The 26393-nt window shown below is 37.3% G+C and overlaps 1 protein-coding gene and 1 non-coding gene across 5 annotated transcripts; both read right to left on the minus strand.

Moving 5' to 3' along the window:
• Positions 1 to 428: 428 nt before the first annotated feature.
• On the minus strand, positions 429 to 25121 carry C8H8orf37 (chromosome 8 C8orf37 homolog). Of its 4 annotated transcripts, none has more exons than XM_003902991.5 (6): positions 24789 to 25091; positions 19854 to 19941; positions 16622 to 16686; positions 15996 to 16061; positions 9032 to 9127; positions 429 to 4315 (listed from the first exon to the last, which is right to left on the minus strand). In XM_003902991.5, exons 1-6 carry the CDS (start codon positions 24941 to 24943, stop codon positions 4162 to 4164), a joined length of 624 nt encoding a protein of 207 aa, XP_003903040.1. In that variant the 5' UTR covers positions 24944 to 25091; the 3' UTR covers positions 429 to 4161. The 4 variants fall into 4 exon arrangements, with proteins under 4 accessions (XP_003903040.1, XP_009211637.1, XP_009211638.1 ...); XM_009213374.4 differs by lacking the exon at positions 429 to 4315 and adding an exon at positions 7859 to 8955 and having other exon boundaries at positions 24789 to 25096; XM_017962177.3 differs by lacking the exons at positions 429 to 4315; positions 9032 to 9127 and adding exons at positions 10011 to 12274; positions 15621 to 15726 and having other exon boundaries at positions 16622 to 16664; positions 24789 to 25121.
• Positions 25122 to 25401: 280 nt separating this feature from the next.
• On the minus strand, positions 25402 to 25483 carry TRNAS-AGA. The gene has a single exon. It is a non-coding gene; the product is annotated as a tRNA-Ser (tRNA).
• Between the last annotated feature and the right edge of the window lie 910 nt (positions 25484 to 26393).

Genomic DNA, 26393 nt, shown 5'->3' on the forward strand with positions numbered 1-26393 from the left:
ATGTGGCACATATACACCATGGAATACTATGCAGCCATAAAAAAGGATGGGTTCATGTCCTTTGCGGGGGCATGGATGAAGGTGGAAACCATCTTCTCAGCAAACTAACACAGGAACAGAAAACCAAATACTGCATGTTCTCACTCATAAGTGGGAGGTGAACAATGAGAACACATGGACACGGGGAGGAGAACATTACACACCGGAGGCCGGTTGGGGGGTTGGGGGGTAAGGGAGGGATAGCATTAGGAGAAATACGTAATGTAGATGATGGGTTGATAGGTGCAGCAAACCACCATGGCACGTATATAATTATGTAACAAACCTGCACGTTCCACACATGTATTCCAGAACTTAAAGTATAATAATAATAACAAAAGAATGAGAACATTTATTAAGCAGCTATTCTGAACCAAACACTATGCTAGTAACTTTTCATGTGTTATATGATTTAATCCTTACAACAAACTTACAAAGGTGGTATTACAATTCATATAGATAAGGTGAATGAAGCATAAAAAAGTCATATAACTTTCTAAGGGACATGACTCTGAACTCTGATTTTGTTACACTTCATTTTGTCATCCCTTATCTCAAGGCATTTGGGGAAAGTCAAATTTAATTATCATGTACTTGTATATATACATAACTAATGAAATCTTTTTTCTTTTTTAGTTTTTCTAGTGTAATCTTAAAATAGGGGACAAAATGATGTCACAAACCCAATGAAATACAATAAGATGCAAAATCTCTAAAGAGATTGCCTATTTTAAATTTTTTCTTTGCTGCAGGAACTATTTTATACAAGAGATATTGCTGATTACTGGGAGCAGTAGGTTGGCTGATAAGAGATTTTGTTAAAACAGCAGTTGAGAAATATCAGCATTTGAAGTTTATGGCTAAGCTTCATCATAATGCTTTTGGATACAAAGACCTTTTTCTTTCATATTCTTAAATATCAGTAAGAAAAAGAGAGAAAGCAATTCAGACTCAGAGTCTGATGACACATACTCTGGCCCAAGAAAAAGTACTAAGTTTACTGACATCAACAAACAGGTTCTAGGTATATACTGCCAAGTCAACATGGTCTGTTCTTCCTAAACTTGGACCTGTTCCTGTGAATACCCATGTTATTTTACACATGCATGTACACACACATTCTCTTTATGCATGCATGTATACACACACACATACATCAGAGTTATGGCATACTTCTCCTCCCCAATGTAAACAAATTATCTGTTTAACTGGATGCTTGGAAACTTTTCTGTTGACACTAAAACAATTTTTTTTGACTGGGCATAGTGGTTCACACCTGTAATCCCAGCACTCTGGGAGGCTGAGGTGGGAGGATCACTTTAGCTCAGGAGTTCAAGGCTGCAGTGAGCTATGATTGCACCACTGCACTCTAGTCTGGGCAACAGAGAGACTCTGTCTCAAAAAAAAAAATCATCAAAATGATTTCAAATTAACACCCATCCAAATGAATATTTTACTATAAAATAAAAGAAGTAAATAATACAGAGTAATTATTTATTACTCATTTCTAGGCAGGATGAGGGTCTGAGAGTAAAATACAGTTCAAATACAGAAGTTACCTGGCTTAACAATAGTTACTTGCTAAAGACAGAAAATTATTATAAATATTAAAAAATAGGCAAAACATCTTGAAAGTTTTATAGGCTTTGCATTTTAAAATTATAGATGATTAGAAACTATACTTTTCTTCTACTAAAATAGTTTCATTTTCAGCTTAAATTACAACAGTTAATAATTTATCTGATTGTATATAAACATAATATTCTTTCTACATTTTAGTTTTAAATAGTACAATATTAAAAAGCTTATAAATTGCCAATAAAAATGGGAACTCACACATATATTTCTGACATTGGGCAATTATTATAATTATTATGTTATGGAATGGCAAACATAGGCAATGTATGTACGTTTTAGGATAGTTATAATGAAATAATAAAAGAAAAAAAAAACAGGACAACTTTGTCCCTTCAACGTAGAGGCAATATAGGTCACTTTGGGAGGCCGAGGTGGGCGGATCACGAGGTCAGGAGATGGAGACCATCCTGGCCAACATGGTGAAACCCTGTCTCTACTAAAAATACAAAAATTAGCTGGGCTTGGTGGCGTGCGCCTGTAGTCCCAGCTACTCGGGAGGCTGAGGCAGGAGAATCACTTGAACCTGGGAGGCAGAGGTTGCAGTGAGCCGAGATCGCACCACTGCACTCCAAACTGGCAACAGAGTGAAACTCTGTCTCAAAAAAAATTTCTTTTTTCAAATTAGTGATTTAGTAAATTTGCTTACTGGAATAAAAAAGGATTGCACCATTATGAATAGTGTGTCAAATTCTATGAGGTTTTGAATGCGTGCATCTTGTTGCTCTGCTATTTTTTTCCAGCAGTTGACTTCAATCAACATCCCCTTAGGTTTCTGACTCAATTACATGTAGATAAAACTTTTGGGATACAATACATTTTTATTAAAAGATAAAATCTGTCATAATATCCTTTTTTTTTTTTTTTTTTTTTGGACAGAGTCTCACTCTGTTGTCCAGGCTGGAGCGCAGTGGTGCAACCTTGGCTCACCACAACCTCCACCTTCCAGGTTCAAGAAATTTTCCTGCCTCAGCCTCCCGAGTAGTTGGGATTACAGGCATGCACCACTACGCCCAGCTAATTTTTGTATTTTTAGTAGAGATGGTGTTTTATCATGTTAGCCAGGCTGGTCTTGAACTCCTGACCTCAGCTGATCTGCCCTCCTCAGCCTCCCAAAGTGCTGGGATTACAGGCGTTAGCCACCATGCTTAGTCTGTCATGGTATCCTTAATACAGAAGTATTAGGATTGGCCATTATAAGATCTATTCTGTTGCAATGCTAGACTTACTACAGTAAATTTTACAAGTATGTAAATATGTCATGGCTAGGAAAAGGATTCTAATGATCAGATCTTCCTCCCTTCAGTAGGGTGGCTGGAATAAATTTAGCATAAGACTAAGAAGATTATAACTTTGTTTCAATTACTCCCTTTCAGTGTGCTCTGTATCACACATTTAAACTATATAGTACATATGTAGCAGAGGGTTTGTGGCAGATTAGAAAGCTCCCAAAATCTCTCAATGGGGTTGGGAACTAGAAATTTTGAGGGATCTGATTTCCTGAATGTGCTGCTATTGTAGGGCTCCTCAGATCTCAGTGATGTCAGGAAGAAGCCCAATAGGTTACCTGCTGGTTCAGTTATGCTTTGTCTTTTCACTTACTCACCTAATAAACGATATGTTAACCTGATCCTACCAGAAAAGTCCACAGGCTGCCTGAAAAATTATATTACTTGTTGTTTACTTCACTTGATGGAGTTTTAGGCATTAAAGGATAGAAAGTACTTGGTAAATCCAACAATAACCTGTATGTATTAGGATTTTTATGATTTTGGATGCATCAAACTCTTTTTATATATTATTGGTTATTCAAAAGAGAAAATAACTTTTAATAGTTAAATGAACAAAAGAGGGAAAAGCTAAAACTAGTAACATATATTTAATATTGTGCATAACATTGCTTTGAGTTCATGAGGTAAGATCAGCCATGAGGCAGTGTTTTTGCAAAATACCTGTAACTACTCCTGAGTACCCTTCCGTTAGCCACTGATTACCTGGTTTCTGCCATGTCTAAATTATGATCTTTGGTAACAAGAGATCTGACTGGAGTGTTGTAGACACTCCTAAATGACCTCTTTGCCCTGGCTGGCTTTATCCACTTTAACTGCTACAAGTGGGGGAATGTTTTGCTAAACGTATTAGCAATCAACATTGCAGCTGCTAATGAAAAACTAGATATTTGTATGGAACTCCATAATCAAACCTCTATTAAACAGAAGACAGATTAATAAAGAATGTAGATGCCTGTCACATTAGTAAAGAATGTAGAAAGTGAAACATCCATATATCAGGAATAATTCCAGAGTGTTATAATACATTATCTTCCTTAGACCATTTGGTCTTCAAAAATGTATGTAGTTGTATCAATAAAATTCACTGCCTTTTCCCACAGGGAATGGTATTGTTAGGGACTATTGTCTAAATATGATGATGATTCATGGAGACCGCTCTCATGGATGCATCTGTCCGAATGTGCAGTCTGCATTCTTAATGTTTACCACAAACCCAGCGAAGCTGATGATCTGTCTGAAGGTCAGTCACTTCTTCAATAGTTCTCCAGCTACACTGGCAGGCATATGCCCGTGTTCCTTTCTTCTTTACCAACTTAGCTTTTAATTTGTGGAATTCTGGCATGTTGTTCCTATCAGTAAAACAGGAAAGTTTTAGCATAGTGCCTTTGTTCACTGCTTAATGATTAAAAAAAAATTTTTTTTTTAAAAAGGTCATTGCTTTCTTTTCTTTTTTTTTTTTTTTTAGGAGTCTCACTGTTACTCAGGCTGGAGTGCAGTGACACGATCATGGCTCACTGCAGCCTTGACCTCCCAGGCTTCTACCTCAGTCTTCCAAGTAGCTGGGACCACAGTCATGTGCCACTATGCCCGGCTTAAAAATTTTTTTTTTGTAGAGACGAGGTCTCAGTATGTTGTCCATGTTGATCTCAAACTCCTGGGCTCAAGTGATCCACCCACCTCAGCCTCCCAAAGCGCTGAGATTGCAGGCGTGAATCATGGTGCCCAGCCTATTTTCTTATTTTCCCAGTATCTGAACACTAAACAACCAAGATCCCCTCACACTAACATTAGATGATATGCTTCGGTGTTCTCTTTCTGATGGTATTTCTTTGATAATCTGTACTTTTTATGGCAATTCTCTAGGCCAGTTTATTGACTGTTGTGGAATACAGTAACCTAAAGGGCTGAAGAATTACGAACATCCTATCAGAGATTAAATAATATGAAAATAGGATGGAAAGGATGGTGGTTCATCTCCTACCGCAGATACTCACCTATGCTGTATTTTAAAAGCCTGCAATATGGCAAGTTGAGAGAACATCAGAGGCATAAAGATCATAGGTTTCTGATGAATTAACTATAGAAAATTTTCATTAGTTTCAATGATCTATTTACTCATACTATCAGCAACAAAAAGTCTATCCTGAAATAAATATTAATAATGTTGAAATAATTAAATCAACAAGTAGGGCCATCGTAAAAATGATAACCACTGGATTTGATACTACTATAAAAAAAGACTACAGAAGTTTAATTAATAAAAAAATCAATTATGATTTCATGATAATCCATGTAATGAGTTCATATAAACATTCCATGGCAAAGAAAAATGGAAAAAATTTAAAAAATTATGAAAAAATACAAAGTGAAAGGATGAAATACAGTATGAATACTGGAAAAAGAGATACAGTACCTAACCACTACTTGCGGATATCACTACAACAGAAGGCAGGCTACAAAGTGCCCTCTGCTGGTCAATGGGCACCACATTCAGTATTACACTACAAAATTCAGGCACAATTTAGAAGGTTAGAATCTCACAAAACCTGAGAGATTTTCCAAGCCAACTGTCTGACTTCAGGAAACAGACTGACCAGCTAAACGACTTAGCTAAGGGAAGAAATGAATAATCTAAATTTTAACAGAAAGAATAAAACCCTGCCAAAACTAGCTTGTTGAGGAAAAATGTCCTTTATTTGATCTGCAAAATATTTTGAAAACTTAACATTTGATACTTGACTGAATCCTTAGAGATTTTAGGATTAGAAATCATGAATAGGCAGGGATCTAATTATGACATTTAAAATGCTTTTTAAAATGCACATATCTTAAAAGCTTAGGGAAAAATCATTCCATTCCTTAAAGAAAACACATGATTTAATAGAAAAATAAAAGCATTTTCTTCAGCTGTTGTGGCAAGGTGGTAAGTATAGCTTACACTTCTTTTAGAATGTTCTAAAACTTGTCCGGCTGTGGGGGGTCATGCCTGTAATCCCTGCACTTTGGGGGGCCAAGGTGGGTGGACCACTTGAGCTCAGGAGTTTGAGACCAGCATGGGCAACATGGTGAGACCTCATCTCTACAAAATTAGCTGGATGTGGTAGCGCACACCTGTATTCCTAGCTACTCAAGAGGCTGAGGCCGGAGGATCCTTTGAATCCAGGAAGTGGAGGTTGCAGTGAGCTGAAATTGCAGCACGCACTCTAGCCTGGGCAACCCGGCTTGCGAGACTGGCTCAAAAAAAAAAAAAAGGCCGGGTGCAGTGGCTCGCACCTGTAATCCCAGCACTTTGGGAGGCTGAGGCGGGCGGATCACAAGGTCAGGAGATCGAGACCATCCTGGCTAACACAGTGAAACCCCGTCTCTACTAAAAATACAAAAAATTAGCCGGGCGTAGTGAGTGGCGGGCACCTGTAGTCCCAGCTACTCGGGAGGCTGAGGCAGGAGAATGGCGTGAACCCGGGAGGTGGAGCTTGCAGTGAGCTGTGAGCTGAGTTTGCACCACTGCACTCCAGCCTGGGCAACAGAGCGAGACTCCATCTCAAAAAAAAAAAAAAGCTCTAAAATTTCTCAAAGTTAGGATACATTTACTTCTCTCATCTGTAAAATAGGACAATAAAACAACTGAACAGCATTCCACTGTGTAATATGTAAATTGTCTTTGGTCATTGTCCACTTCTCGTTTCCTCAGTGATTATTCCACATCCTCCTCCACTCTCTTATTTTCAGCAGATCACATCTTCATTCTCAAAACCAGGTCGCTAGGTATGAAAGCCTTCAATTTCCTGGTAAGCTCTCCCTGAACACATCAGTACCTTGCTGGCTTCCTCTCAGTCATAGAGGTCTTCCTTTTCCTATCCAAGGCTCACCTCCCATCAGTGCTCTTGGCCTTATTGTCTCTATTAACTTGCTGCTCACATGCTTGTCCCCGCCCATGTCTCCCTTCCCCTGGGTTCCTCTCATCTTATGAGCCCAGTATCTAAGAGTGTCATAGACTAGGTGCTGAATAATGTCTACTGGTAAACACCAATATACTGTACAAAATAAATATCATATCAATGATTTATATCTTGATGGTGGAGACAGCCTTATTCTTTAGCTGTTCCATTCTCTTATCTCCCAGAGATATTCCTAAGTGTCTTGAAAACTGAGACAGTATTTTCTACTGATTTAAATAATGACTACTTGTTTATTTTTAATAGTATAATAAATCCTCTAGCTGTCACTGTTTTTTCTAAAAATACATATATTTTAAAACCAGGCTGCCACAGATCTAGGGTAAACCAACTGGTATTCTTGATGACTCTGAGATGCTGCAAGTTCCTCAAGTACCAACTAAGTTATCCATAGTTTACTTTATGCCTGTGTTCACCACTGTCTTGATGTTACATGCATTTTATTATCCTATGATGGTTTTATAAAAATTCATGCTTCATCTTGGAGACATATGGAGATTATTAGCCACTTATTAGATTAACTAGTAGATAGTAAATAGCAGAGGGTTTAGAAAAGTCAGAAAAGGAAAAGTCAACCTGTAATTAAAAGCCAACTTTTCCACTTGTAGGGTAAAAAGTGGGCTAAGCCTAAAAGTATGGGTTCCTGACCTCAGATTTTGGGAATACATTAGGCTTTATTTGGATTGGAAACTGTAAAATTTTTAAAGTTATAATTTTTCCATGTATTTTTATATTTGAATTGTGTGTATATGTATGAGGAGGATTCAAAGTTTTCATAAGATTTTCAAAGTGGTTCTTGATGTGAGAAAGTTTAACAACTATTAAATTAGGGTATACTCATAGATTTACCCAAGAATGGCTGCCAAAAGAGGTGTAGGGGAAAGTCTCTTACCCTTTTCTTTATGCTATTGAAAAGTGCTGCAATAATACACTGTATTAATTTTTAGCTTTAAATTTTTAATTGAAAATGTCAATGTAAAGTTCAAATATATTTTTATAACTTGTAACACCTTAAAGATATTAGGTATTCTGTAAGTGTATAAGAATGTGCAAATTATATAAATATGAGCAAGACATTATCTCAGCCACAAGGAGAAAGGTAGTCATACACCAACCTAAAAGCTTCAGTTTTATATTACAGTATATAATAGGTTCAAAGCACCGTGAATACACAGGAAGGGAAGAGTTTTCTTCCAGTTGAGAGAGTGGTGAAAGAATCATGGAAGACATGTGATGAACTTTACTCTGAAGGACAGGTAGGGTTTAGGTAGATAAAATGGTGGGAAGGCATCCTAGGAGGTAAAGAGGTTGTACCAAGTCAGAGGCAATGGGAGCCTTGAGTACTCTCATGTAAATAAAATCTTTCAAAGGTGAAATATACATTGTGGGAAGACAAAGCTGGATGATGGATGGATGGGAGCTGGATTATGGAGGGTCGTGAACGCCATGCTAAGGAATTTGGACATTATTCTGTAGGTGGAAGGGTGTTGAGCAGTAGGACAGTATACTCTGAGCTATGCTTTAATTCTGAACAAGGGAAGGATGGTCTGAAAGAAGAGACTGTAGGCAGAAAAACCAGTGAGGAGGTTACTTCTGTATTCTTGTCCAGAAGTAACATGTCCTTATCTAGGCTGACAGCAGGCAGATGGAGAGAAGGAGATGGATGACAGAAACACAGTCATGCATTGCTTATGCTTTGTTAGGCAATTCCATCATTGTGGGAATATCACAGATTGAGCTTATACAAACCTAGACGGTACAGCCTACCACACACCTAGGCTACATGGTATAGGCTACAAACCTCTACAGCATGTTACTGTTTATACCAGCATCACTGCAAACATGTGCAATGCATTGCAGTACAATATTACAATGGCGATGATGTCACTAGGTGATAGGAATTTTTCAACTCCATTATAATCTTATGGAACCACCATGTATATATGTACGCAGTCCACTGCTGACTGAAGCATCATAATGTAGCACATGACTATATTGAAGAGGTGAAGCCCACATGATCTGGCCGAATCCACCTGGACAGAATATATCAAAATAAGAAATATAAAGTACTTGGTACTTTTTTCAGAGTGAAGTTCTTTAGTAACATACCTGAAAAACAGATAATCACATGATTTGTCCCACATATAGTCATCATAGCTGACTACCAAGAAATCACAGGCTATACAACGCAGATGGTCACATGCTCTGTTCAGAAAAAAAAAATTGTATATGAAAGATTATTGGTATCTTTAAATGTGAAGACACGGTGATTTATTTATGGGATATACCACATATTACAGACTACTGAATAAACAACAGAAAAGTACAGATTAATCTGATTATAAATCTTTATACTAAAGCATTATTTGCAGTCTAAACCTTAAGGTTAAATTTTTGCACAAACCTATTTTACTACGATCTTGTACATTGAACATACACATATATTATATAGATACAAAAGAAAATAGATTTGTAGATCTTTTAATTCCATGGTTTTCAAATTAGGTCTGAGGGAGATCTTCACATAAGCTAACTTCTTTAAATGCTTCCCTTCCTACTGAAATTTTCAGGAATATCTCTACCAAAGAATATGTCACATGACATTGAAATGAATCTGTTTCTCAGATAAGCTGATTAAGCGCTGGGAAAAGATTGTATTTGTTTGCTGCCTCACAACTTGGCATAATGCATTCATTCACTCACTTAAAAAATATTTATTGAGAGTCTGGTATGTGCTAGTGAGATTCTGTATTCATAGAGCTTCGATTGTAGTGAGAGAAGAAATAAACAATGCTCATGATAACTAGGTTATATACTAACCTGGAGGGATATCTGAACCAAGGTGCACACTAACACGTATAGCATGATCCTACTTTTGTAAAAACGACCCCCCCAATAAATTCCTATATAGGTGGCTAGAAGTTTATAAGAACATGGAGCAAAATGTAGAAAGTTACATACTACACAGTAACACTGGTTGCATCAGGAGTGGTTGAATAAAGGGAAGGAAGGGAGATTATTATCTTTTTCTTTATACATGTTTCAATTTTGTTTTTATTCTTCCAGTAAGCACATAATACTTCTGTAATGAAAAAATAAAACAAACTCATCATTAGATTTTTTTCATTTATTTCCCTTCAAAGTTTAGATACGCTAATTTCAAAACTGTAAATACCTTTGGCCTGAAAGTTTCTTTGAGAATAAATGCTTTGTATTTCTAAAAATACTATTAACTATAATAATAATGAAACATTTAAAACCTATACAAGTTTCATAGGCAAGTCCATATTTTCTTTCAAACTGTTAGCAATTTATGAAGTTGCATTTCTACATTTGGAAATTCAACAACTACATTTGTACACATTTGAACTCAGACTTTGAATGTACAAGTCAGGAAATGCAAAATGATAGTTCCCAAAGTTACTATGACCTGCTTTCTTATGCATACATAGTTTATTACATGATTGCACAGAGTGTTAACTTTAATGCCTTAATACACATGTGCAATTTGGCTGAATTATTGCTGTTGTGGGAACTATAATTTAGAATTTCCTGACATTTTGTATGTGTAAAATTTCAACCATAATGTTAAATACAGCTTTTTAATTTAATTTAAAATTTAGTAGTTTATTCAAATCTATTCACACCACCACATTTTCCTACAAACACTGTCCTTTGAGAAACATAAAACTAACTTGCAGCTAAGAAATCATTCCACTGCTACGATTTACTCTATTAGATCATAATTAGTACCAGTCTATGGAATAATCCAGTCTTGCAAGTAGTTTAAAAAATAATTGAGAGTAAAATTCGATTGGTTTGAAAATGCCTTCATTTTATCTGTAGTACTTATTACTGCCACCATGCTTCCTACTACTATTCTCTCCCCTTTCCATCAACAAATGAAAGACAAATCTTTTTCTAAAATCTAAAGTCATTCAGCATTACCTCAAACCAGAGCTGTAACTAGAAATCAAACAAACACCACAAATAGGCAGGATAGATTCAATTTCCTTTATGCCCTGGCCATGTAAATCAGTACTTCTTTTCAGGGCTGAAATGTATTTCTCTTTCATAACTATGTAAATAAAAGCATATCTAATATAAAGTCATGACTCCAGTGAAAGACAAACTGTCAGGTCTTTCCCTCTAAAATGTAGAGGAAATCACACATGTCACCAAGAGCTTTGTTCTTTTGTCCAGCTAATAAGTAGAATTCACTATTTTAAAGATGTTTATGACAAGAATGCCCCAAATCTAACCCAATATAATCTTCTGCCCAGACACTGTGGTTCTCTGTTAAATCCTATCAGATCTACACAATGGGACTAGAGAAACTTGATATTTAGACAGTTTGAAGATAACAGCAGTTCCAACAGCAACATCAGCTAAGATTCTTCCCATACATTACATGGCTTTCTGCTACGTGGTATAATAGAAACCATAATGGATTAGGTATCAAGTAACCAACTTGAATCATTGCTTTGTAATAATAGATATGACCTTGAGCAAGGCACATTATTTGGGAGTCATTCTTAACAACTTTCTCTCTTACCTTTCTTAGTCAATCACTGAATTCTGTCAATTCTATATTCTAAATACTTCAAATTTGAGCTTTTCCCTAAGTCATTGCTACCACGCAGGTCACAACTCCCATCTTCTCTTTCCTGTCTTGCCCCTCCAACTCCCAAGCCATTTTCTGCACAGCAGCTGACATGACTTTTTTAAGAAACACAAATCTGGCCCACTGCACACAGGACATACTTTTCCCAAAATCCTCTAAAGGATTACAGGACCCTAAGTCAAATGTCCCTCCACTCTCTCTCTCCAGTCCCCTCAGCGGCCATTCTTTCCCTACCCATTATGCTCCAGCACGGCCAGATGCTCTCTGTTCCTCCCACCAGAGGAACACCCCCAGCTCCTCCCCTTCTCAGGGATCTTCTAAACATGTGTGTGCTCTGGCTCCAATAGTCACCTCTCTTTGCCTAACTCCTACTTATTTTTCATATTGTGGTTTATCTTCTCAGGGAATTATTCCTTGATCCTTCATATTAGTTAGAGTGCCCATTATTTATGCTTATAGTATGCCACACTTTCCCTTTATGTCACATATCAAATGGAAATTAAATACTTATTTGTGGGATATCTATTTAAAGCCTATCTCCTTATCTAGACTGAAAGCTTATGGAGGACAGGAAGTGTCCATTTATTTGTTCACCATAATTTGTTCATTTAATCCTTAGGACCTACCAGGTGATTAATATATGTTTGACGAATTTAACACAAGTACCTCCATCTCTTCATTTATAAAATGGAGGTAAAAATTCTTGATCGGCATCTTGGGTTTTTCTCCTGTGGAGTAGGTAAGTCAATATGCATATATAAAAAGTGCTCTGGACAGTATAAAGTACTTCACACATAAAATGTTGCATATGCAGACGAACATGTGTTTATCTTTCTATGGGTGCAAATTGTGTGTCATGAAAGGGGCAACTAATAAAAAGTCTGCAAATACAAATATTTACCTGCACATATATATGCAACTGGTATCTCTTCTTACAGCTGTGCAGGAGGCAGAAATGGGGTATAATTGATTTTGGCATCCCACTTGGACTAACAGTATGTGATAGGAGCCTTGAGCTATGAAAACAGGCTGTTCTTTGGTTTACTGAAATTCCATCTAGCATAGATTTTGTCTGTGCTAGAACTAAATCAAAGTACACACAAAATATTTCATACATAAGAAAATCTTAACGAAATGTTTACTTTTTAGAAGTAAACCAGAATGTATTTTTTAAAAGATCATTCATGAAAACAGAAGGCACCTATAAGTATATGTATTTCCTGAGATTAAATGGAAAACTAGTAGTAGAATAAATATTCTAGTCCCTGAGATATAACAAGAAAGCAGGACTAATGGATGAGAAAGACACTTTAATTAGAACCCAGTGTGCCTGCAGTACCTAGCTGTCTTTTCCACCATAAGCATAGTTTTCATGTATTATTTCATTTAATCCTCAGAGTATCTCCATGAAATATGTTTAGTTTTTAAGAGTGAGGAAATAGGTTTTAGAAGATAACATCCCTTCTTAAGGCTTCAGAGCTTGTAAGTGGCAGAGTGAGGCTTTGAACTCAGGCATTCTGTCATCAGAGCCCTTCCGTTTCATGCCACAGGAGTAATCATGTGCTGCTTTGTTCCTCACTGGCCAATGTTTTGCCTTTCATTGATAACCTAACACAGAGTTTACGACATGGGCATTCAATGGATTTAAAAAATGGAAAAAATTCAAATGGAAAAATCAATCTACAGTATGTGAATTAAACAGATAAGGCAGCAGGAGACATGCATTAGAAGGGAGTGTTGTTTCGGACAGGGAATAAATGTAAATATACTGAGACGCAGAAAAACACAAGTGGAAAGTACAGAATGACAAGCGTCCCAGTGGAAGTGGAATACATGACCCAGGCTTTAATTGGAGCTGAAGGAACTAAAGAGAGAAGAGGAACAACAAGGATAACAATTTGGTAAAGCAAATAGTAAGTTTAGAGTTAATGTGAGACAAATGGCAACTCTCACTTCCCTTCTGAATAGAGGAGAGGCACTCAAAATAATATTTTAGGGATATTATCTTGAATGCTATATGTGGGTGATACTAGAAAAGATGGAAGTGGATGCTAACTGGGAAACTGCTGCTGTGGTTCATGGGTGACTTGATAGATCCCTGGAATAGAGGCGGCATGGCTTGAAAATGACGGAGACAAGTCCCAACTGAGTTGAGACAGGTAATTGAGGATTGATAGCAACAACACTAAATTCACCTCTACAGGCAGTTTGTAGCTCTAATTTTTTTGTACAGAGAGTCCTCGATACATGATGATTCAATTACTATTAATTATTCTTTATAGCTCTAACAGCAGGTAACATTCCAGTGGATTTATATTAGCCTTTGGCTGCCTGGTGTTCCCATATAAGGCTTCTCCAGACTCCTAATTTCACCTTTGTCCTATAGCCCTACCTTCTGGACATTGTCCTTGGATGTAGGCTGGCACCACCACAACCCTCCAACAATGTTTTTTTAACTCCCACTTCTATTATTCAATACAGTTAATTTGCCACAGTGATGTTTTGGTCAATGATGGACCATATATACAACAGTGGTCCTACAGAATTATAACAGAGCTGAAAAATTCCTATTCCTAGTTACATCATAGCTGTCCTATATAGCACAATGCTTACTCATGTGTTTGCCGTGATACTGATGTAAACAAACCTACTGAGCTGCCAGTTGTATAAAAGTAGTGCATACAATTATGTATAGTACATAACACTTGATAATGATAATAAACTATGTTACTAGTTCATGATTTTACTATACTATACTTTGTATCATTATTTGAGAATGTACTCTTTCTACTTATTAAAAAAACTTAACTGTAAAACAGCCTCAGGCAGGTCCTTCAGGAGGTATTTCAGAAGAAGGCACTGTTTTTATGAGATGACAGCCCCATGCATGTTGTAGCCCCCTCAATGAAGACCTTCCAGCGGGGCAAGATGTGGAGGTGCAGGACAGTGACATGGATGATCCAGACCCTGCATAGGCCTAGGCTAATGTGTGTGTTGTGTCTTCATTTTTAACAAAAAAGTTGAAAAAGTAAAAAACAATGAAACAATTGAAAAAAGCTTATGAATAAGGATACAAAGAAAGAAAATATTTTAGTATAGCTGTACAGTGTTTGTGTTTTAAATTACTATTAAAAAAGAATCAAAAGTTAAAAGTTTATAAAAGTTTCAGTAAGCTTAGGTTAGTATTATTAAAGACTTTTTAAAGTAAACTTAGTGTAGCCTAAGTTACAGTGTTTATAAAGTCTACACTAGCGTAATGTCCTAGGCTTTCACAGTCACTCACCACTCACTCACTCACTCACCCAGAGCAACTTCCAGTCCTGTAAGCTCGGTTCATGCTAAGTGCCCTATACAGCTGTACCATTTGAAAAATCTTTTAGAATGTATTTTTGCTGTACCTTTTTAATATTTAGATACACAAATATGTACCATTGTGTTACCACTGCCTACAGTATTCAGTGTAGTTACATGCTACACAGGTTTGTAGCCTAGTAGTGTGTAGTAGGCTAGAACACCACCTAGCCTAGGTGTGTAGTAGGCTATATCATCTAGGTTTGTGTAAGTACACTCTATGATGTTTGTACATGAGGAAGTCACCTAATGACATATTTCTCAGAATGTATCCTTGCTGGTGACGCTTGACTATATAACAGTTATCCCTCCAGAAATGTGGTCAACATGCAATCATATAACTTAGGCCGTTCTTTCTTAAAAAATTAACAGAAAGTAAGTGTTTTAGAAATAACTAGATAAAAATATTTTAATAAAGTAAGCTAGGTAAGTAGGCCTCTGCCAAAAATAGAACCAAAAGCAGCAGGAGAGTAGCGTTTGCTTAAAGCCAAACTGTTTGCCCATATTATGAAAGTGCCAATGGAATGTGCTAGGACTATGGGGCTAACATGGGGTTGGGGTAGGTGGCATCATGACTATAAGACTGCCCAGAAAGAGGTACTGAGTGAGAAAACAGAGGTAGGAAGGGCAGGGAAGAGACAAAGAATGTAGGGTTTCTGCTTTTGAAATATGTATACGTGAAATCAAGCAACTATGCTTGAGAATGTTTTGGGTAATGCAGACCTGTAGCTTTGCATGCTAACTGGCCAAGGCCGTGTGGGTAAGGCATCATGTATCTGCATGGCCACTTTGCTTCCACTGCCTGGAAAGAAGTTCACTCTCCTGTGTCCTGTGGAAACAAAGCTGGGACTGGAGTGATCCAGGCATTTCAAGTGGGGCTTAGAAAAGAGCATAAAATGAATAACACGTACGTAATATCACAGCTTTCAATAGCTATCTCCCAAGAATAAAAAACAAAGAATTCTTAGATTAGCTAATAAAAATACCTCTCCTTATAAAACAGATTGATGCGAAGATGTTAAGAACTACATTTTAACAACGGGGCATCCATTTGGAAAAAACCTAGTAAGAAAGTATAATACATTTCTGACAACCTACCTCCATGAAATATTTGTTCCAATCCCACATGGAATAGAGCTTCCACCAAGGTACACCGGACTGCAACTAGATGTGTTCAACAGATGCAAAAATATGAAGTTATAACAAAAAATAGGAGAAGTTAATTGGCCATGTTAAAACATTTTTGGTTTTATTGACTTTATGTTCTTGTAATCAAATTGTCTATTTTCCCTAGCAAGCCAACCATTTCAAAGAAGAGCTATTTATTGTAGGATCACTGCTTTATTGGATATAACCTGTACATTCAGGAACACTCAAGGAGTTAAAATGAGTAAAAGAAAAATGTGTTTGCCAAATAATGTAAGGGACAAAGTAAATACTGAAGAATATAACAGAACATTAATTTTGAGAAACTGTTCACACATTTTTTAAATGGCAGAAAATTATTTACAATAGCAATAATCCCCCATTTAATTTCCTTTACATGAAGGGGGTCATAGACCATAAGAACACTGAAGATATTGCTATTGGTCTTTCTCCTGAAGGCCAACCAATGCTTTGTTGTTCAATGTCACTGCTGTTTAAATGGTAACAAAATCTACTAGATTATGCTCATAGTGTTTGCTCAATAGTGTGTATAAGTCACCAAAGCAATCTCAACTTACCTTTTACCAAGGCCTTGAATGGAAGCTCTGACAGATGTGTTACCTGAAGATTTAGATTTTAATTTCTGTTAAAAAAGCAAAACAATAAAAGGCCACGAGTAACTTAGAAAACTGTAACATGAAAACTAATATTCCTTATAACAAGAATATTTTCTAAATGACTTAAATACACATTTTGATGGCATCATTTTTAAGTTTCTGAAATAAAAACAATGATCAAAACCTTTTAAAGGCAAAAGGGAAGCAGAACTCCCTAAGGAATGTGCAAATTACTCTACTAACTTTTAGGCTAGGAAATTGATATATTGCCATTATTAGCATGCTAAGATTTAGAGTCACTTTATAACTCTTCAGTTAATATTACAGTTCAATGATTTAATATGAAGGACCTGCTATTTAAAACTTCATTCTAGAAAAATTCAATTGAGGAGGAAAAAAACCTCAGACTCATTTTTAAAGGCTGTGAATGTGCGTCATATGAACTAAAATTAAACTAACCAAGCTCCTGTGTAACTTCAGGAATATTAATTTTGATCAAATGGAATGGTATCAACCAATAAATGTTCTACAATAAAAATGTAGAGCTACCTAGTCACAACCATACAGTAGTTCCTATATGGTTACATAATATCATCATCATTAGCAAGCATTTATTAAGTGTTAACTGGTATATGGTACCAAACAACATAAACTAACCACACACTAGGACCACCGCCAAGGAGAGGAAGTGAGATGGAGAAAAGGCAATTTAAACTATGCAGAGTCGTGCCTTCATTTTACATAGTGGATGAGGAAATTTAATAGAGGCGAAAATATTGTTTTACTATGTCGCTCAACTCTTATTTGATGTTAAGCAGAAATGGAAAAAATTTTGGTACATGTCTGAAAAATAACAATATGCACGAATCTTTCTGTTTGGGGAGCATGTTTGATGTGCCATCCAGACTCATGCTTATGACTCTAAGCTGGCACACTCTGAGGTTCGTTGTTGGTTCCTGGGCTTTCTTGTGTGGGTCTGGGAACAGTTCAGAAATGCGACAGAATGGGAGAGCTGGGGGTGCGGTGGGGCAGTAGTATTTTTAGGGCATAATATAGCCTCTAATGACAACACTGGCATAGACCATCTGTTTATCAATGTTTCTTTTCTTAAATGTTTTTTTTCCCAATGAATGTTTTACTTAGACCTGCTGTCTCCTTTGAAGGCTGGAAAACTGGACATAATACATAACTAAGAAAGGAAAAGATCATGCTTAAAAATTTATTTCTGCATGACTGTAAGAGCTACTTTTATTTCAAATTAGTGTATCTTAAAGCCAAGCCAGAGAAGTACTTATCTTCTTCTGAAACACCTTAACTGAAAAGATAGCGCCTCATAAACAGATATGCACCCTATAGTACTTAATAAATAATGAATTGTTCAGACGATTAATGAAGAGCAACAAAATGATGTAATTTTTTTCTACCATTAATTAGTACTACAAATTGACATTACTATTCAGTGCTTACACACTTACTTGGTACTTAGGAAGTATTCTGTTTGCAGGGTACAGGTGACCCTTGAACAACATGGGTTTCAACTGCACAAGTCCACTTATATGTGGAATTTTCCCAACCAAACAAGGATCAAAAATACAGTATCTGTGGCATGCAAAGCTCCATATACAGAGGGCTAACTTTTCATATAGGTGGGTTCTGTAAGGCTGACTGTGGAACTTGAGTATGTATGGATTTTGGTATATATGGGGGGTTCCTGGAACCAATCCCTTGAGTATACCAAGGAATGACTATATTTAATATTGCTATTGTGTTTACATATTATTCAACTTGGCATCAGTGTATTAATTTACTTCAGGTGAATTGAAAAGTTTAATTTTGAAAAATTCAGATCTTAAAATCTATACTAGTCATTTGATTTTTAGTCTGGGTGACAAAAATATAAGTGGTCTCTATCCATATCCTTACCACAACCATTACCTAGATGTTTTCAGTCCACTGTTTTGCTTTTATCTTCCCTATCCTTTAAAAAACAAAACCCTGGTACTATAGTTATTTCTTAATTTTTTTTGTGATCTTTGTAAATTAGACTTCTATTTTTGTATCTTTCTTTTAAATCTAACAGATATGCTTGACACACACCATACTGATAAAAATTAAAATACATAAATTCTGATATACTGCCCAGTATGAAAAACGTTAAGTGATAAAGTCACTTTGGAAAACAATTTGGCAATGGATAGAGTTGAAGATAAGCACACCTTATGACCTAGGAATTCCTCTTCTAGCTTTATACATCCTAGAGAAACTTCTGTATATGGGTAACAGAAGCCATGTAAAGATATCTAATGAAGGAGTAATCACTGGTTTTCCCTGTGTACATGTTAAAATTTGTATGCCTTTTCTCCAATTAAAAAAAAAATATCTGATGAAGCATTATTTGTAATAGCAAACAACTGAGCACAATGTAAATGTCCATCATCAGGGAAGTGGATAAACTGTGGCAGTTATATAATGGACTGCTGTACACAGTTACAATTGTTTATGGTTATATACATATGTAATAAAAGTATAAATGTATGGATGGAAAGGATAAATGGTTATCTTTGGGAAGGAAGGCAATAGAGTAGGATTTAGAGAGGTCTTAAATTATATCTTTTATTTGCACTTCTTTTTTTAAAAAAAGGTCCAGTGAAGCAAATATGGCAAAACATTAATATATGTTTAATATGGGTGGCTGTCATGGTATGTTCAGTGTATAGGTTGCTGTTATATTATTTTGTGAACTTTTTGTGCAGCTAAAATAGACACATAAACATTTAAAAAATTGAAATATTAACAATTTAGTCATTGCTTCATGGGATAAGAGCAATGGCATTGCATGTGAGGTGCTAAGCACATTCCTATAATGAAAGCTGTTTGTTTTTGGCCTTTTAGAAAAGTGTTCTTAGAAACTACAAATAAATACAAGTGACCAGCTTGATGTGTGAGTTGACTTCTATGCTAACAGCTTTTCTAATATGTTATTCTTACTGAGAAATGCACAGGGAAACACATACTGAGAGTTTCTAATATTTTACTGCTTCTACAGCTCTTTAAGTGTAATAATTTCTTTAAGTAATTGTATTTCTCGGAATTCAAAAGATAATGGGTAGCTACTTGCGTCTTCTTTAAGACTATTCTAAACATGTCTTGAAATAATGACAGAATTACTACATATTTATAACACTTGACTTACAGAGGGCTTTTTGTCCAAGTTGGGCTCTTCAAATATTTCATTAATAAGACTGTCAAGATCATCTTCTTTTTCAAATGTTTCTGTTGATCTGAAAAGAAAATATATGCAGAGAAAACTTGCCTGAGGTTTATGAGCAGATAAAGTTAGTATCGGAAGAGTTTTGCTTAAAGTCCATTATTAGAGTTGATGGTAGAAAGATAAAAGTGATTTTAATTTTTTTCACTGTGGATATAGTCTAAGTTCGTTGAGACAAAGATATATTTTATCAGGTACAAATTCACATATGTTCTATACTATTACATACTTGATATTACATACTTGAGACATTTAAAACTATATACATTATATTCGAGAGGAAGCTGGGTATGTACTTATCTAAATTACATAAAGCATGCATTTTATGCAAAATATGTACAATGATAAGCAGAACCTGATATTATAAACAAAGATAATTTTAAGAGTCTTCCTGACTTTTCCCCAAAGGTTGCATTGTAAGTCAACCATATCTCTTTATGAGAGGAGCCAAAGGTCATGTAATCAAATGACCACCCTCCCCCCACCCCCAAAAAAAGGTGCTATTTGTTAGAATATCTCAACTACTCAACTACCTCTACCTTCTGCAGGCAAAGTCATCACTGGATTATTAATACAAACCACTACTGCACAGAACTTCTATTTAATAGCTGATGCTAAATAGCTAATAGCTAAATAGTATTTACTGAATACTTACTATAACCCAGGCATTGTCCTTAGTCTTTACATGAGTGTATCTTTATTTAACCCCATTTTATAGATGAAGAAAAGGCACTGAGAGATTCAGATATCTGTTCAAGGTCATATAAATAGTGGGAGAAAAGGCTTGGAATTGAATCTAGGGCAGTCCCTGCACTTCATACTATGCAACATTAACTTTCTTTAGCGTTTATATGAAGTAGATGCTGTACACCAACTTTATAACTTCATTAAATTATTTGTTTTAGAAGACAAGTTTTTTAGTCAAACTCTCTAATTTCAGAAATGTATTTATTCTGACAATTTTTAACATAGGTCTTCTTCGTTACATCTTGGAGTAAAAAAATTTAACCTGAAATAAGAAAAGCAAGAGACTGCTGCCTACTACCTCATGGTTGATTCTATCTGTCTCCAGGCTTAGCCTCTTCAGTTGTACTGTAACTTTTACCCTTAATGTCTTTCACTGTATACTGGTTTCTTCCTTTGACTTAGAAGTATGCTCAAGGCTTTCTTCTTCAAAGAGACACTTCGAAAAACCCCTCTCTTAAAGCTGCCACCCTTTCTTACTCACTACTGAAGAATAGTCTATATCCATGATTTCTACTTCCTTACAAGTAGACTAGATTTAGAATCAGCTGAGTGTTAATCCTAGACAGGGGTTTCTCAACCTTGGAACGACAGACATTTTGGGTCAGATAATTCTCTGGGGTGTGTATGTGGGGGCAGGAGACTGTTGTATATTGCAGGACGTTTTACAGCATCTACCCACTAGATGCTATTAAATAATAGCACACCCTTCCCCAGGTGTGACAATAAAAAAAAGTCTCCAGACATTGCCAAATGCCCCTTGGGTGGCAAAATCATCACCAGTCTAGAGGTACTGACCTAGTTTAAATTATTTAATCTCTCTGAAACTCAAATATTTTATCTATAAAAATGATATATAGATGACTAAAATTTCTTTCAGGTATAATATTCTACTTCTGGCCTCTAATCCCTCAACTACATTGAAACTCTTCTCTCAAAGGTTTCCACTGCCCAAATCACTACAATATAATGGTGGTTCTCAGTTCCAATCCTCTTTAATCTTTCAGAAGCATCTGACACTGTTGGGTACCAATTCCTTATATTTCTTTTTTGATAAGAGGTTGCTAAGATGGCCTCTTAAAATTCTCTCCTTTGGCTTTCAGGACATACTCACTGGGGTATCCTCCCTCATGCAATTTCACAATTTCAAGAATCAGATGCATCCAAACTCCACCAACCTAATCAGTACTGTTACAGATCCAAATTACCAGCTTACATAAGATTCTGGTCTGTTCTTAGATCACGCAATTTCACAATGCCTACACTTGCCTATGCTTTGCTATAGTAATAACAATAAAGTCAACATTTCATTGAGAACTCATAATTTTAAAGGACTGTATAAGACATTTTTTGGTCTTCTGATGTGATAATAATCTCAATCAAACGTTAATAAGCTTTTACTGGTTCCCTCTCTGACTCTGTTTCTGACATTCTAATCTTTTAAAGATATAGTTTCTGCTGAAAATAAAAGGTATATTCAAAATAAAATATAAACACTTAAACCTATAATTAAATGTGAGAGGTATATATACAAACCTTAAATCTAGATGTACTATGTCCTTGTGATTTAGCAATATGACTGTAGGCAAGTAACTAAGCATTGATTTGGTCAGTGAAATGGGGTAACAGTATTCACCTCATGGGGTTGTGAAGATTAAATGAAATAACATATATAAAGCACTCAGCATACAGAAAGAGCTCAATAAATGTTGGCTGTTATAGCTATCATCTAGAAAGCTATATTATCTTTAAATATTCCCATCTGTATCATCCTGAACCACTTTATTCCTATTGCAGTTCTTCTCAACCCACATCAGTCTTTTCTTTTTTTTACTAATCACATATTTCTTTTTATCATTTTGAACACTTCAACAAATTGCATGTTTTGACCCCTTACATTAGCAGTTGTTCCTGGTATCCAGATGTAGCATGGTCATTTATAGTATTATTTGCAAAGCTATCATTTTAGGAGGTAATATCAGTATTTTAACTCTTATGAGAGATATAGGTTACACTGCTATACAATTAGTAGGTAATCTCCTGTTAATAAATTCAAACATAAATTGCTTCCTAGCTTTTAAGTATCAATTTTGGCTCAAGGAAAAATTTTAATATATAACATTATAAACCAGGTTGGGACTATATTTGGTATAAGGTTTAGGCCTTTTGTTGCTGTTTTTTGTACAATTTACAACTACATTGCCAGATGAAAAGTTTTAATATAAATGACAACAGTACTGGTTCACTACGGCTTTTATGTTATTTAGCACTAAAAAATCTAATGTATTAAGGTGGGCTGAGGTACTAGAAACATTATGGATGAATTTTAGTAGAGCAAGCATGACACAACCCATGGTTGGAGAAGATCCACATAAATAGTCCCTTCCATTTTGAGCAGCTTGCTTCAATACATCCTGCCCCACCGCATGCTAGTTCTCCTAAGATGAACAGCTCTGAAAAGCTCCTTGATAGATTGGCTCTATCCCCTAGCAGGACAAATGAAAAGTACTAAAGCAACAACTGTTGTGGGATACGGATGGTAGATGTACTAATAGGCACATAAAGAATTCCAATATACAAGATAATAAAACTTAATGAGAGTGATATTTACAACATCCAGCCAAATGAGTGTTAGCCCATTCATAGTAATTATAGTTGTCTCTAATTTTTGTTTTAAAATGTTGCTCAGAACTCGACTAACTTTTAGAAATTTTGTTTATGTGCTCCTTTAGAATTTTTTCGATGCTTTTATCTTCGCAGAGTGAATTTTTATAAATAAATGTCACTGGAGATAAGCCAGGTGAACTGGTTAGTAACAGAGCTGGATAATACTTTGGGAAATCACACATACACACACCAAAAAAACAAAACCAAATCAAAGATGCAGCCAAAAAATTAACGGAGATGACGTTCTTAGATTGATCCAAGGTTGCCTCCATGTAATTTCACAAGCGTTTCCAAAATATTCTAGGCAAGAGGCAATTTCCAAAAGATTCTAGCAAGAGTTGCTGAAGGACAATACTCTGATGCAAACATTGTTTTTTTCAGGGATTGTGGGGTAAATGGGGAAGTGAAGGAAGTCCTATTAATAATTATATGGAGGAAAAACGACTGGTAAATTTGAAAGGTAGTTTTTTTAGATCAAAAACCAAAATACTTAAGAAATGTCCCTAAATTTCCATATGTATGCCTGGGACCCTTAACTAGGGGGCCATGGAGAGAAGGAAGGTAGACGATTTAATGTTCACAATAATTAACCCTTTTGTCATGAATCTAATCTCATCTTAACTCCCTGAGTTAAAAACAAACAAACTGAGGTGCGATGGCTCACAACTGTAATCCTAGCACTTAGGGGAGGCAGAGGCGGGAGTACAGCTTGAGCTCAGGAGTTCAAGACCAGCCTGGCCAACACAGCGAGACTCTGTCTCTACGAAAAATACAAATTAGCCGGGCGTGGTAGCTCGTGCCTGCAATCCCAGCTAGGGTAGGCCGAGGTGGGAGGATCGTTTGAACCGGGGAGTTGGAGGCTGCAGTGAGCTACGATCGTGCCACTGCACTCCAGCCTGGGCAACAGGACACAGCGAGACTCCATCTCAAAAAACAAAACAAAACTGAGCTAAAGACAGAATTAGGATTGGCCTGGGGAGCGGGGTCTGAGTCTATGGGATGAAGTTGTCTAACAGGCCCCTCACAGGGAGATGAGAACCGCTTGGCCACACAGAGGCAAAATCTGGCCGAGGTCAGCACAGCTTTCTCGGCGTTAAGAACGGGGCGCCTGAGGGGCATCCCGGTCCCCGACTAGAATCTCCTAGGCTCTGGCAGGCAGAAATAGGGTGAAGAAGACAGGCACAGGCCGCGGGCTCTGTGGGAGGGCGGGACCAGCTCTCTGCGGCCGGCCGAGGGGCGGAGTCTGCGCTGAGTGAAGAAATGCCAGAATCCGCATAGAGGGTCGAGGGGTGCGCTGCCGCTGAGGATAGGGCGCTGAGGGGCTGAACTGTGATGTAAGGAGGGGCTGGAGTTCGCGGACACGTTTCTTTTGGGTTGGGCGGCGGAGGGGCAGCTTTACGGCCTGGAGCAGGGCTTTACCAGCATGTCCACCCCTCCCGCCCCGTTAACCTGAGATTCTCTTTCGCCTCGGCTTGGTTCCGGTCGCTACTGTGTGTGCCGCCGTCGCAGCCTTTGGGCTGGTCGACCACGCCCCGTCTTAGAAGGTCAGGTGTGCAAAACTTGGACTCGACTTCATCCAACAGCTCGTCCAGGTCCTCCGCCATCTTGAATCGCCTGGCGTTTTCCCCTCGAATCGCCAGGCTCCGGTGGTTTCCAGGGGTAACGCGGGGACCCGGCTGGCTCACCCGTCCCTGCGCATGCGCACCGCTTCCCGTGGCAACCCGGCGCCCACGAGGGCTCCCGGCAGAGAATGCGGTGGGTTTGTGAGGGGCTGGTGCATGCGGGGACGGAGTTCGGAGCTGTCTCTGCCCTGTGTCTGTGTGACTCGCGATGCTTTGCGTTTCTTCCTTTCAGCTCGTCTGGCGTGGTTTGTCCCGTCTGCCTCTCCCGGGCCCACGTTGTAACCACAACCACACTTTCTCGCCCTTTCATTCTCTCCTGTCCCGTTTGGGTCCCTGTTGTGTTTCAACGGTTAGAAAATTCCTGAAATCTGTGGAAGTTCGAGCAGAACGCTCTAAAACACAAAAAGTGTTTGATGGCAAGAAAAAAAAGCAGATGTTCCCGTAGTCGGCAGGATTCGAACCTGCGCGGGGAGACCCCAATGGATTTCTAGTCCATCGCCTTAACCACTCGGCCACGACTACTGGCGGTATAAGTGTTTGTGGTGAGAATGCATGTAGAGTCTGCACAAGCGTCTGCTGCAATAACAGGCACGTTTTGATTTGGAGGAAACCATTACTGAGCTGTTAGGAGCATATTTGAATGTTATGGCGCTTATCATTTTACTGTTTGTAAAACTCTTAGAAGGTATCCGGTCCAACTCTTTGTTGGAAAAAAGGGAAATTCTAATTAAATCTGAGAGAGGGAGAGATGTGTGCTCAAAACTATTGTACACCTACCTGCTTGCACAATGTTGGAGCCATTTCCAGGAGAGAACCAGGAACCGGGTGGGGGCCAACCAGTCTCCCAGCTTCCTTGATGGGACTGTCAGTTCCACTCCTTCGCCTTTCTCTTTGACAAACGGCTCCCAGGACTTTCTTTTCACCCATTATACATTAAGAAGCTATTTACCCAGCGATTTAAATTCACTCCGCAGGGTCAGACAGTCCCACGGTGCCATAAAAGTACTACTTTGAAAAGTGTAAAGCGTGATACAAGGGTAAGGTGTTGTTAATGGCATTCTTAACAAATACCGTCCACAGTTGAACCTGTGTTTTGGGTATTTCTAAAGTGGGATAGCAAAGAGTTTGGCATCCTTGGGACTCTGGAGATAGCTTGATCCAGATGATTTGTTCAAAGTATCTTTTAACGTCCCTGAAGAGCAACATGTAGTGGTGTGCTGGAGCGAATGGGACCTGCTCACTCCTACCCACCGATAAATTTTCAAGGATTTTGGGAGCTAATTGTTAAATGCAACTATTATTAAATATTAAATTATGCAAACTTGCAATTACATTATATTAAAAGCAAATGCGATACTCAAAATTCACATTCTAGTGATTCCACTACATTTTACTATTATTTATAAATATAATTGAGATTATTTACATCTGA

Source organism: Papio anubis, chromosome 8, assembly GCF_008728515.1.
Source record: "Papio anubis isolate 15944 chromosome 8, Panubis1.0, whole genome shotgun sequence".
Lineage (NCBI taxonomy): Eukaryota > Metazoa > Chordata > Mammalia > Primates > Cercopithecidae > Papio > Papio anubis.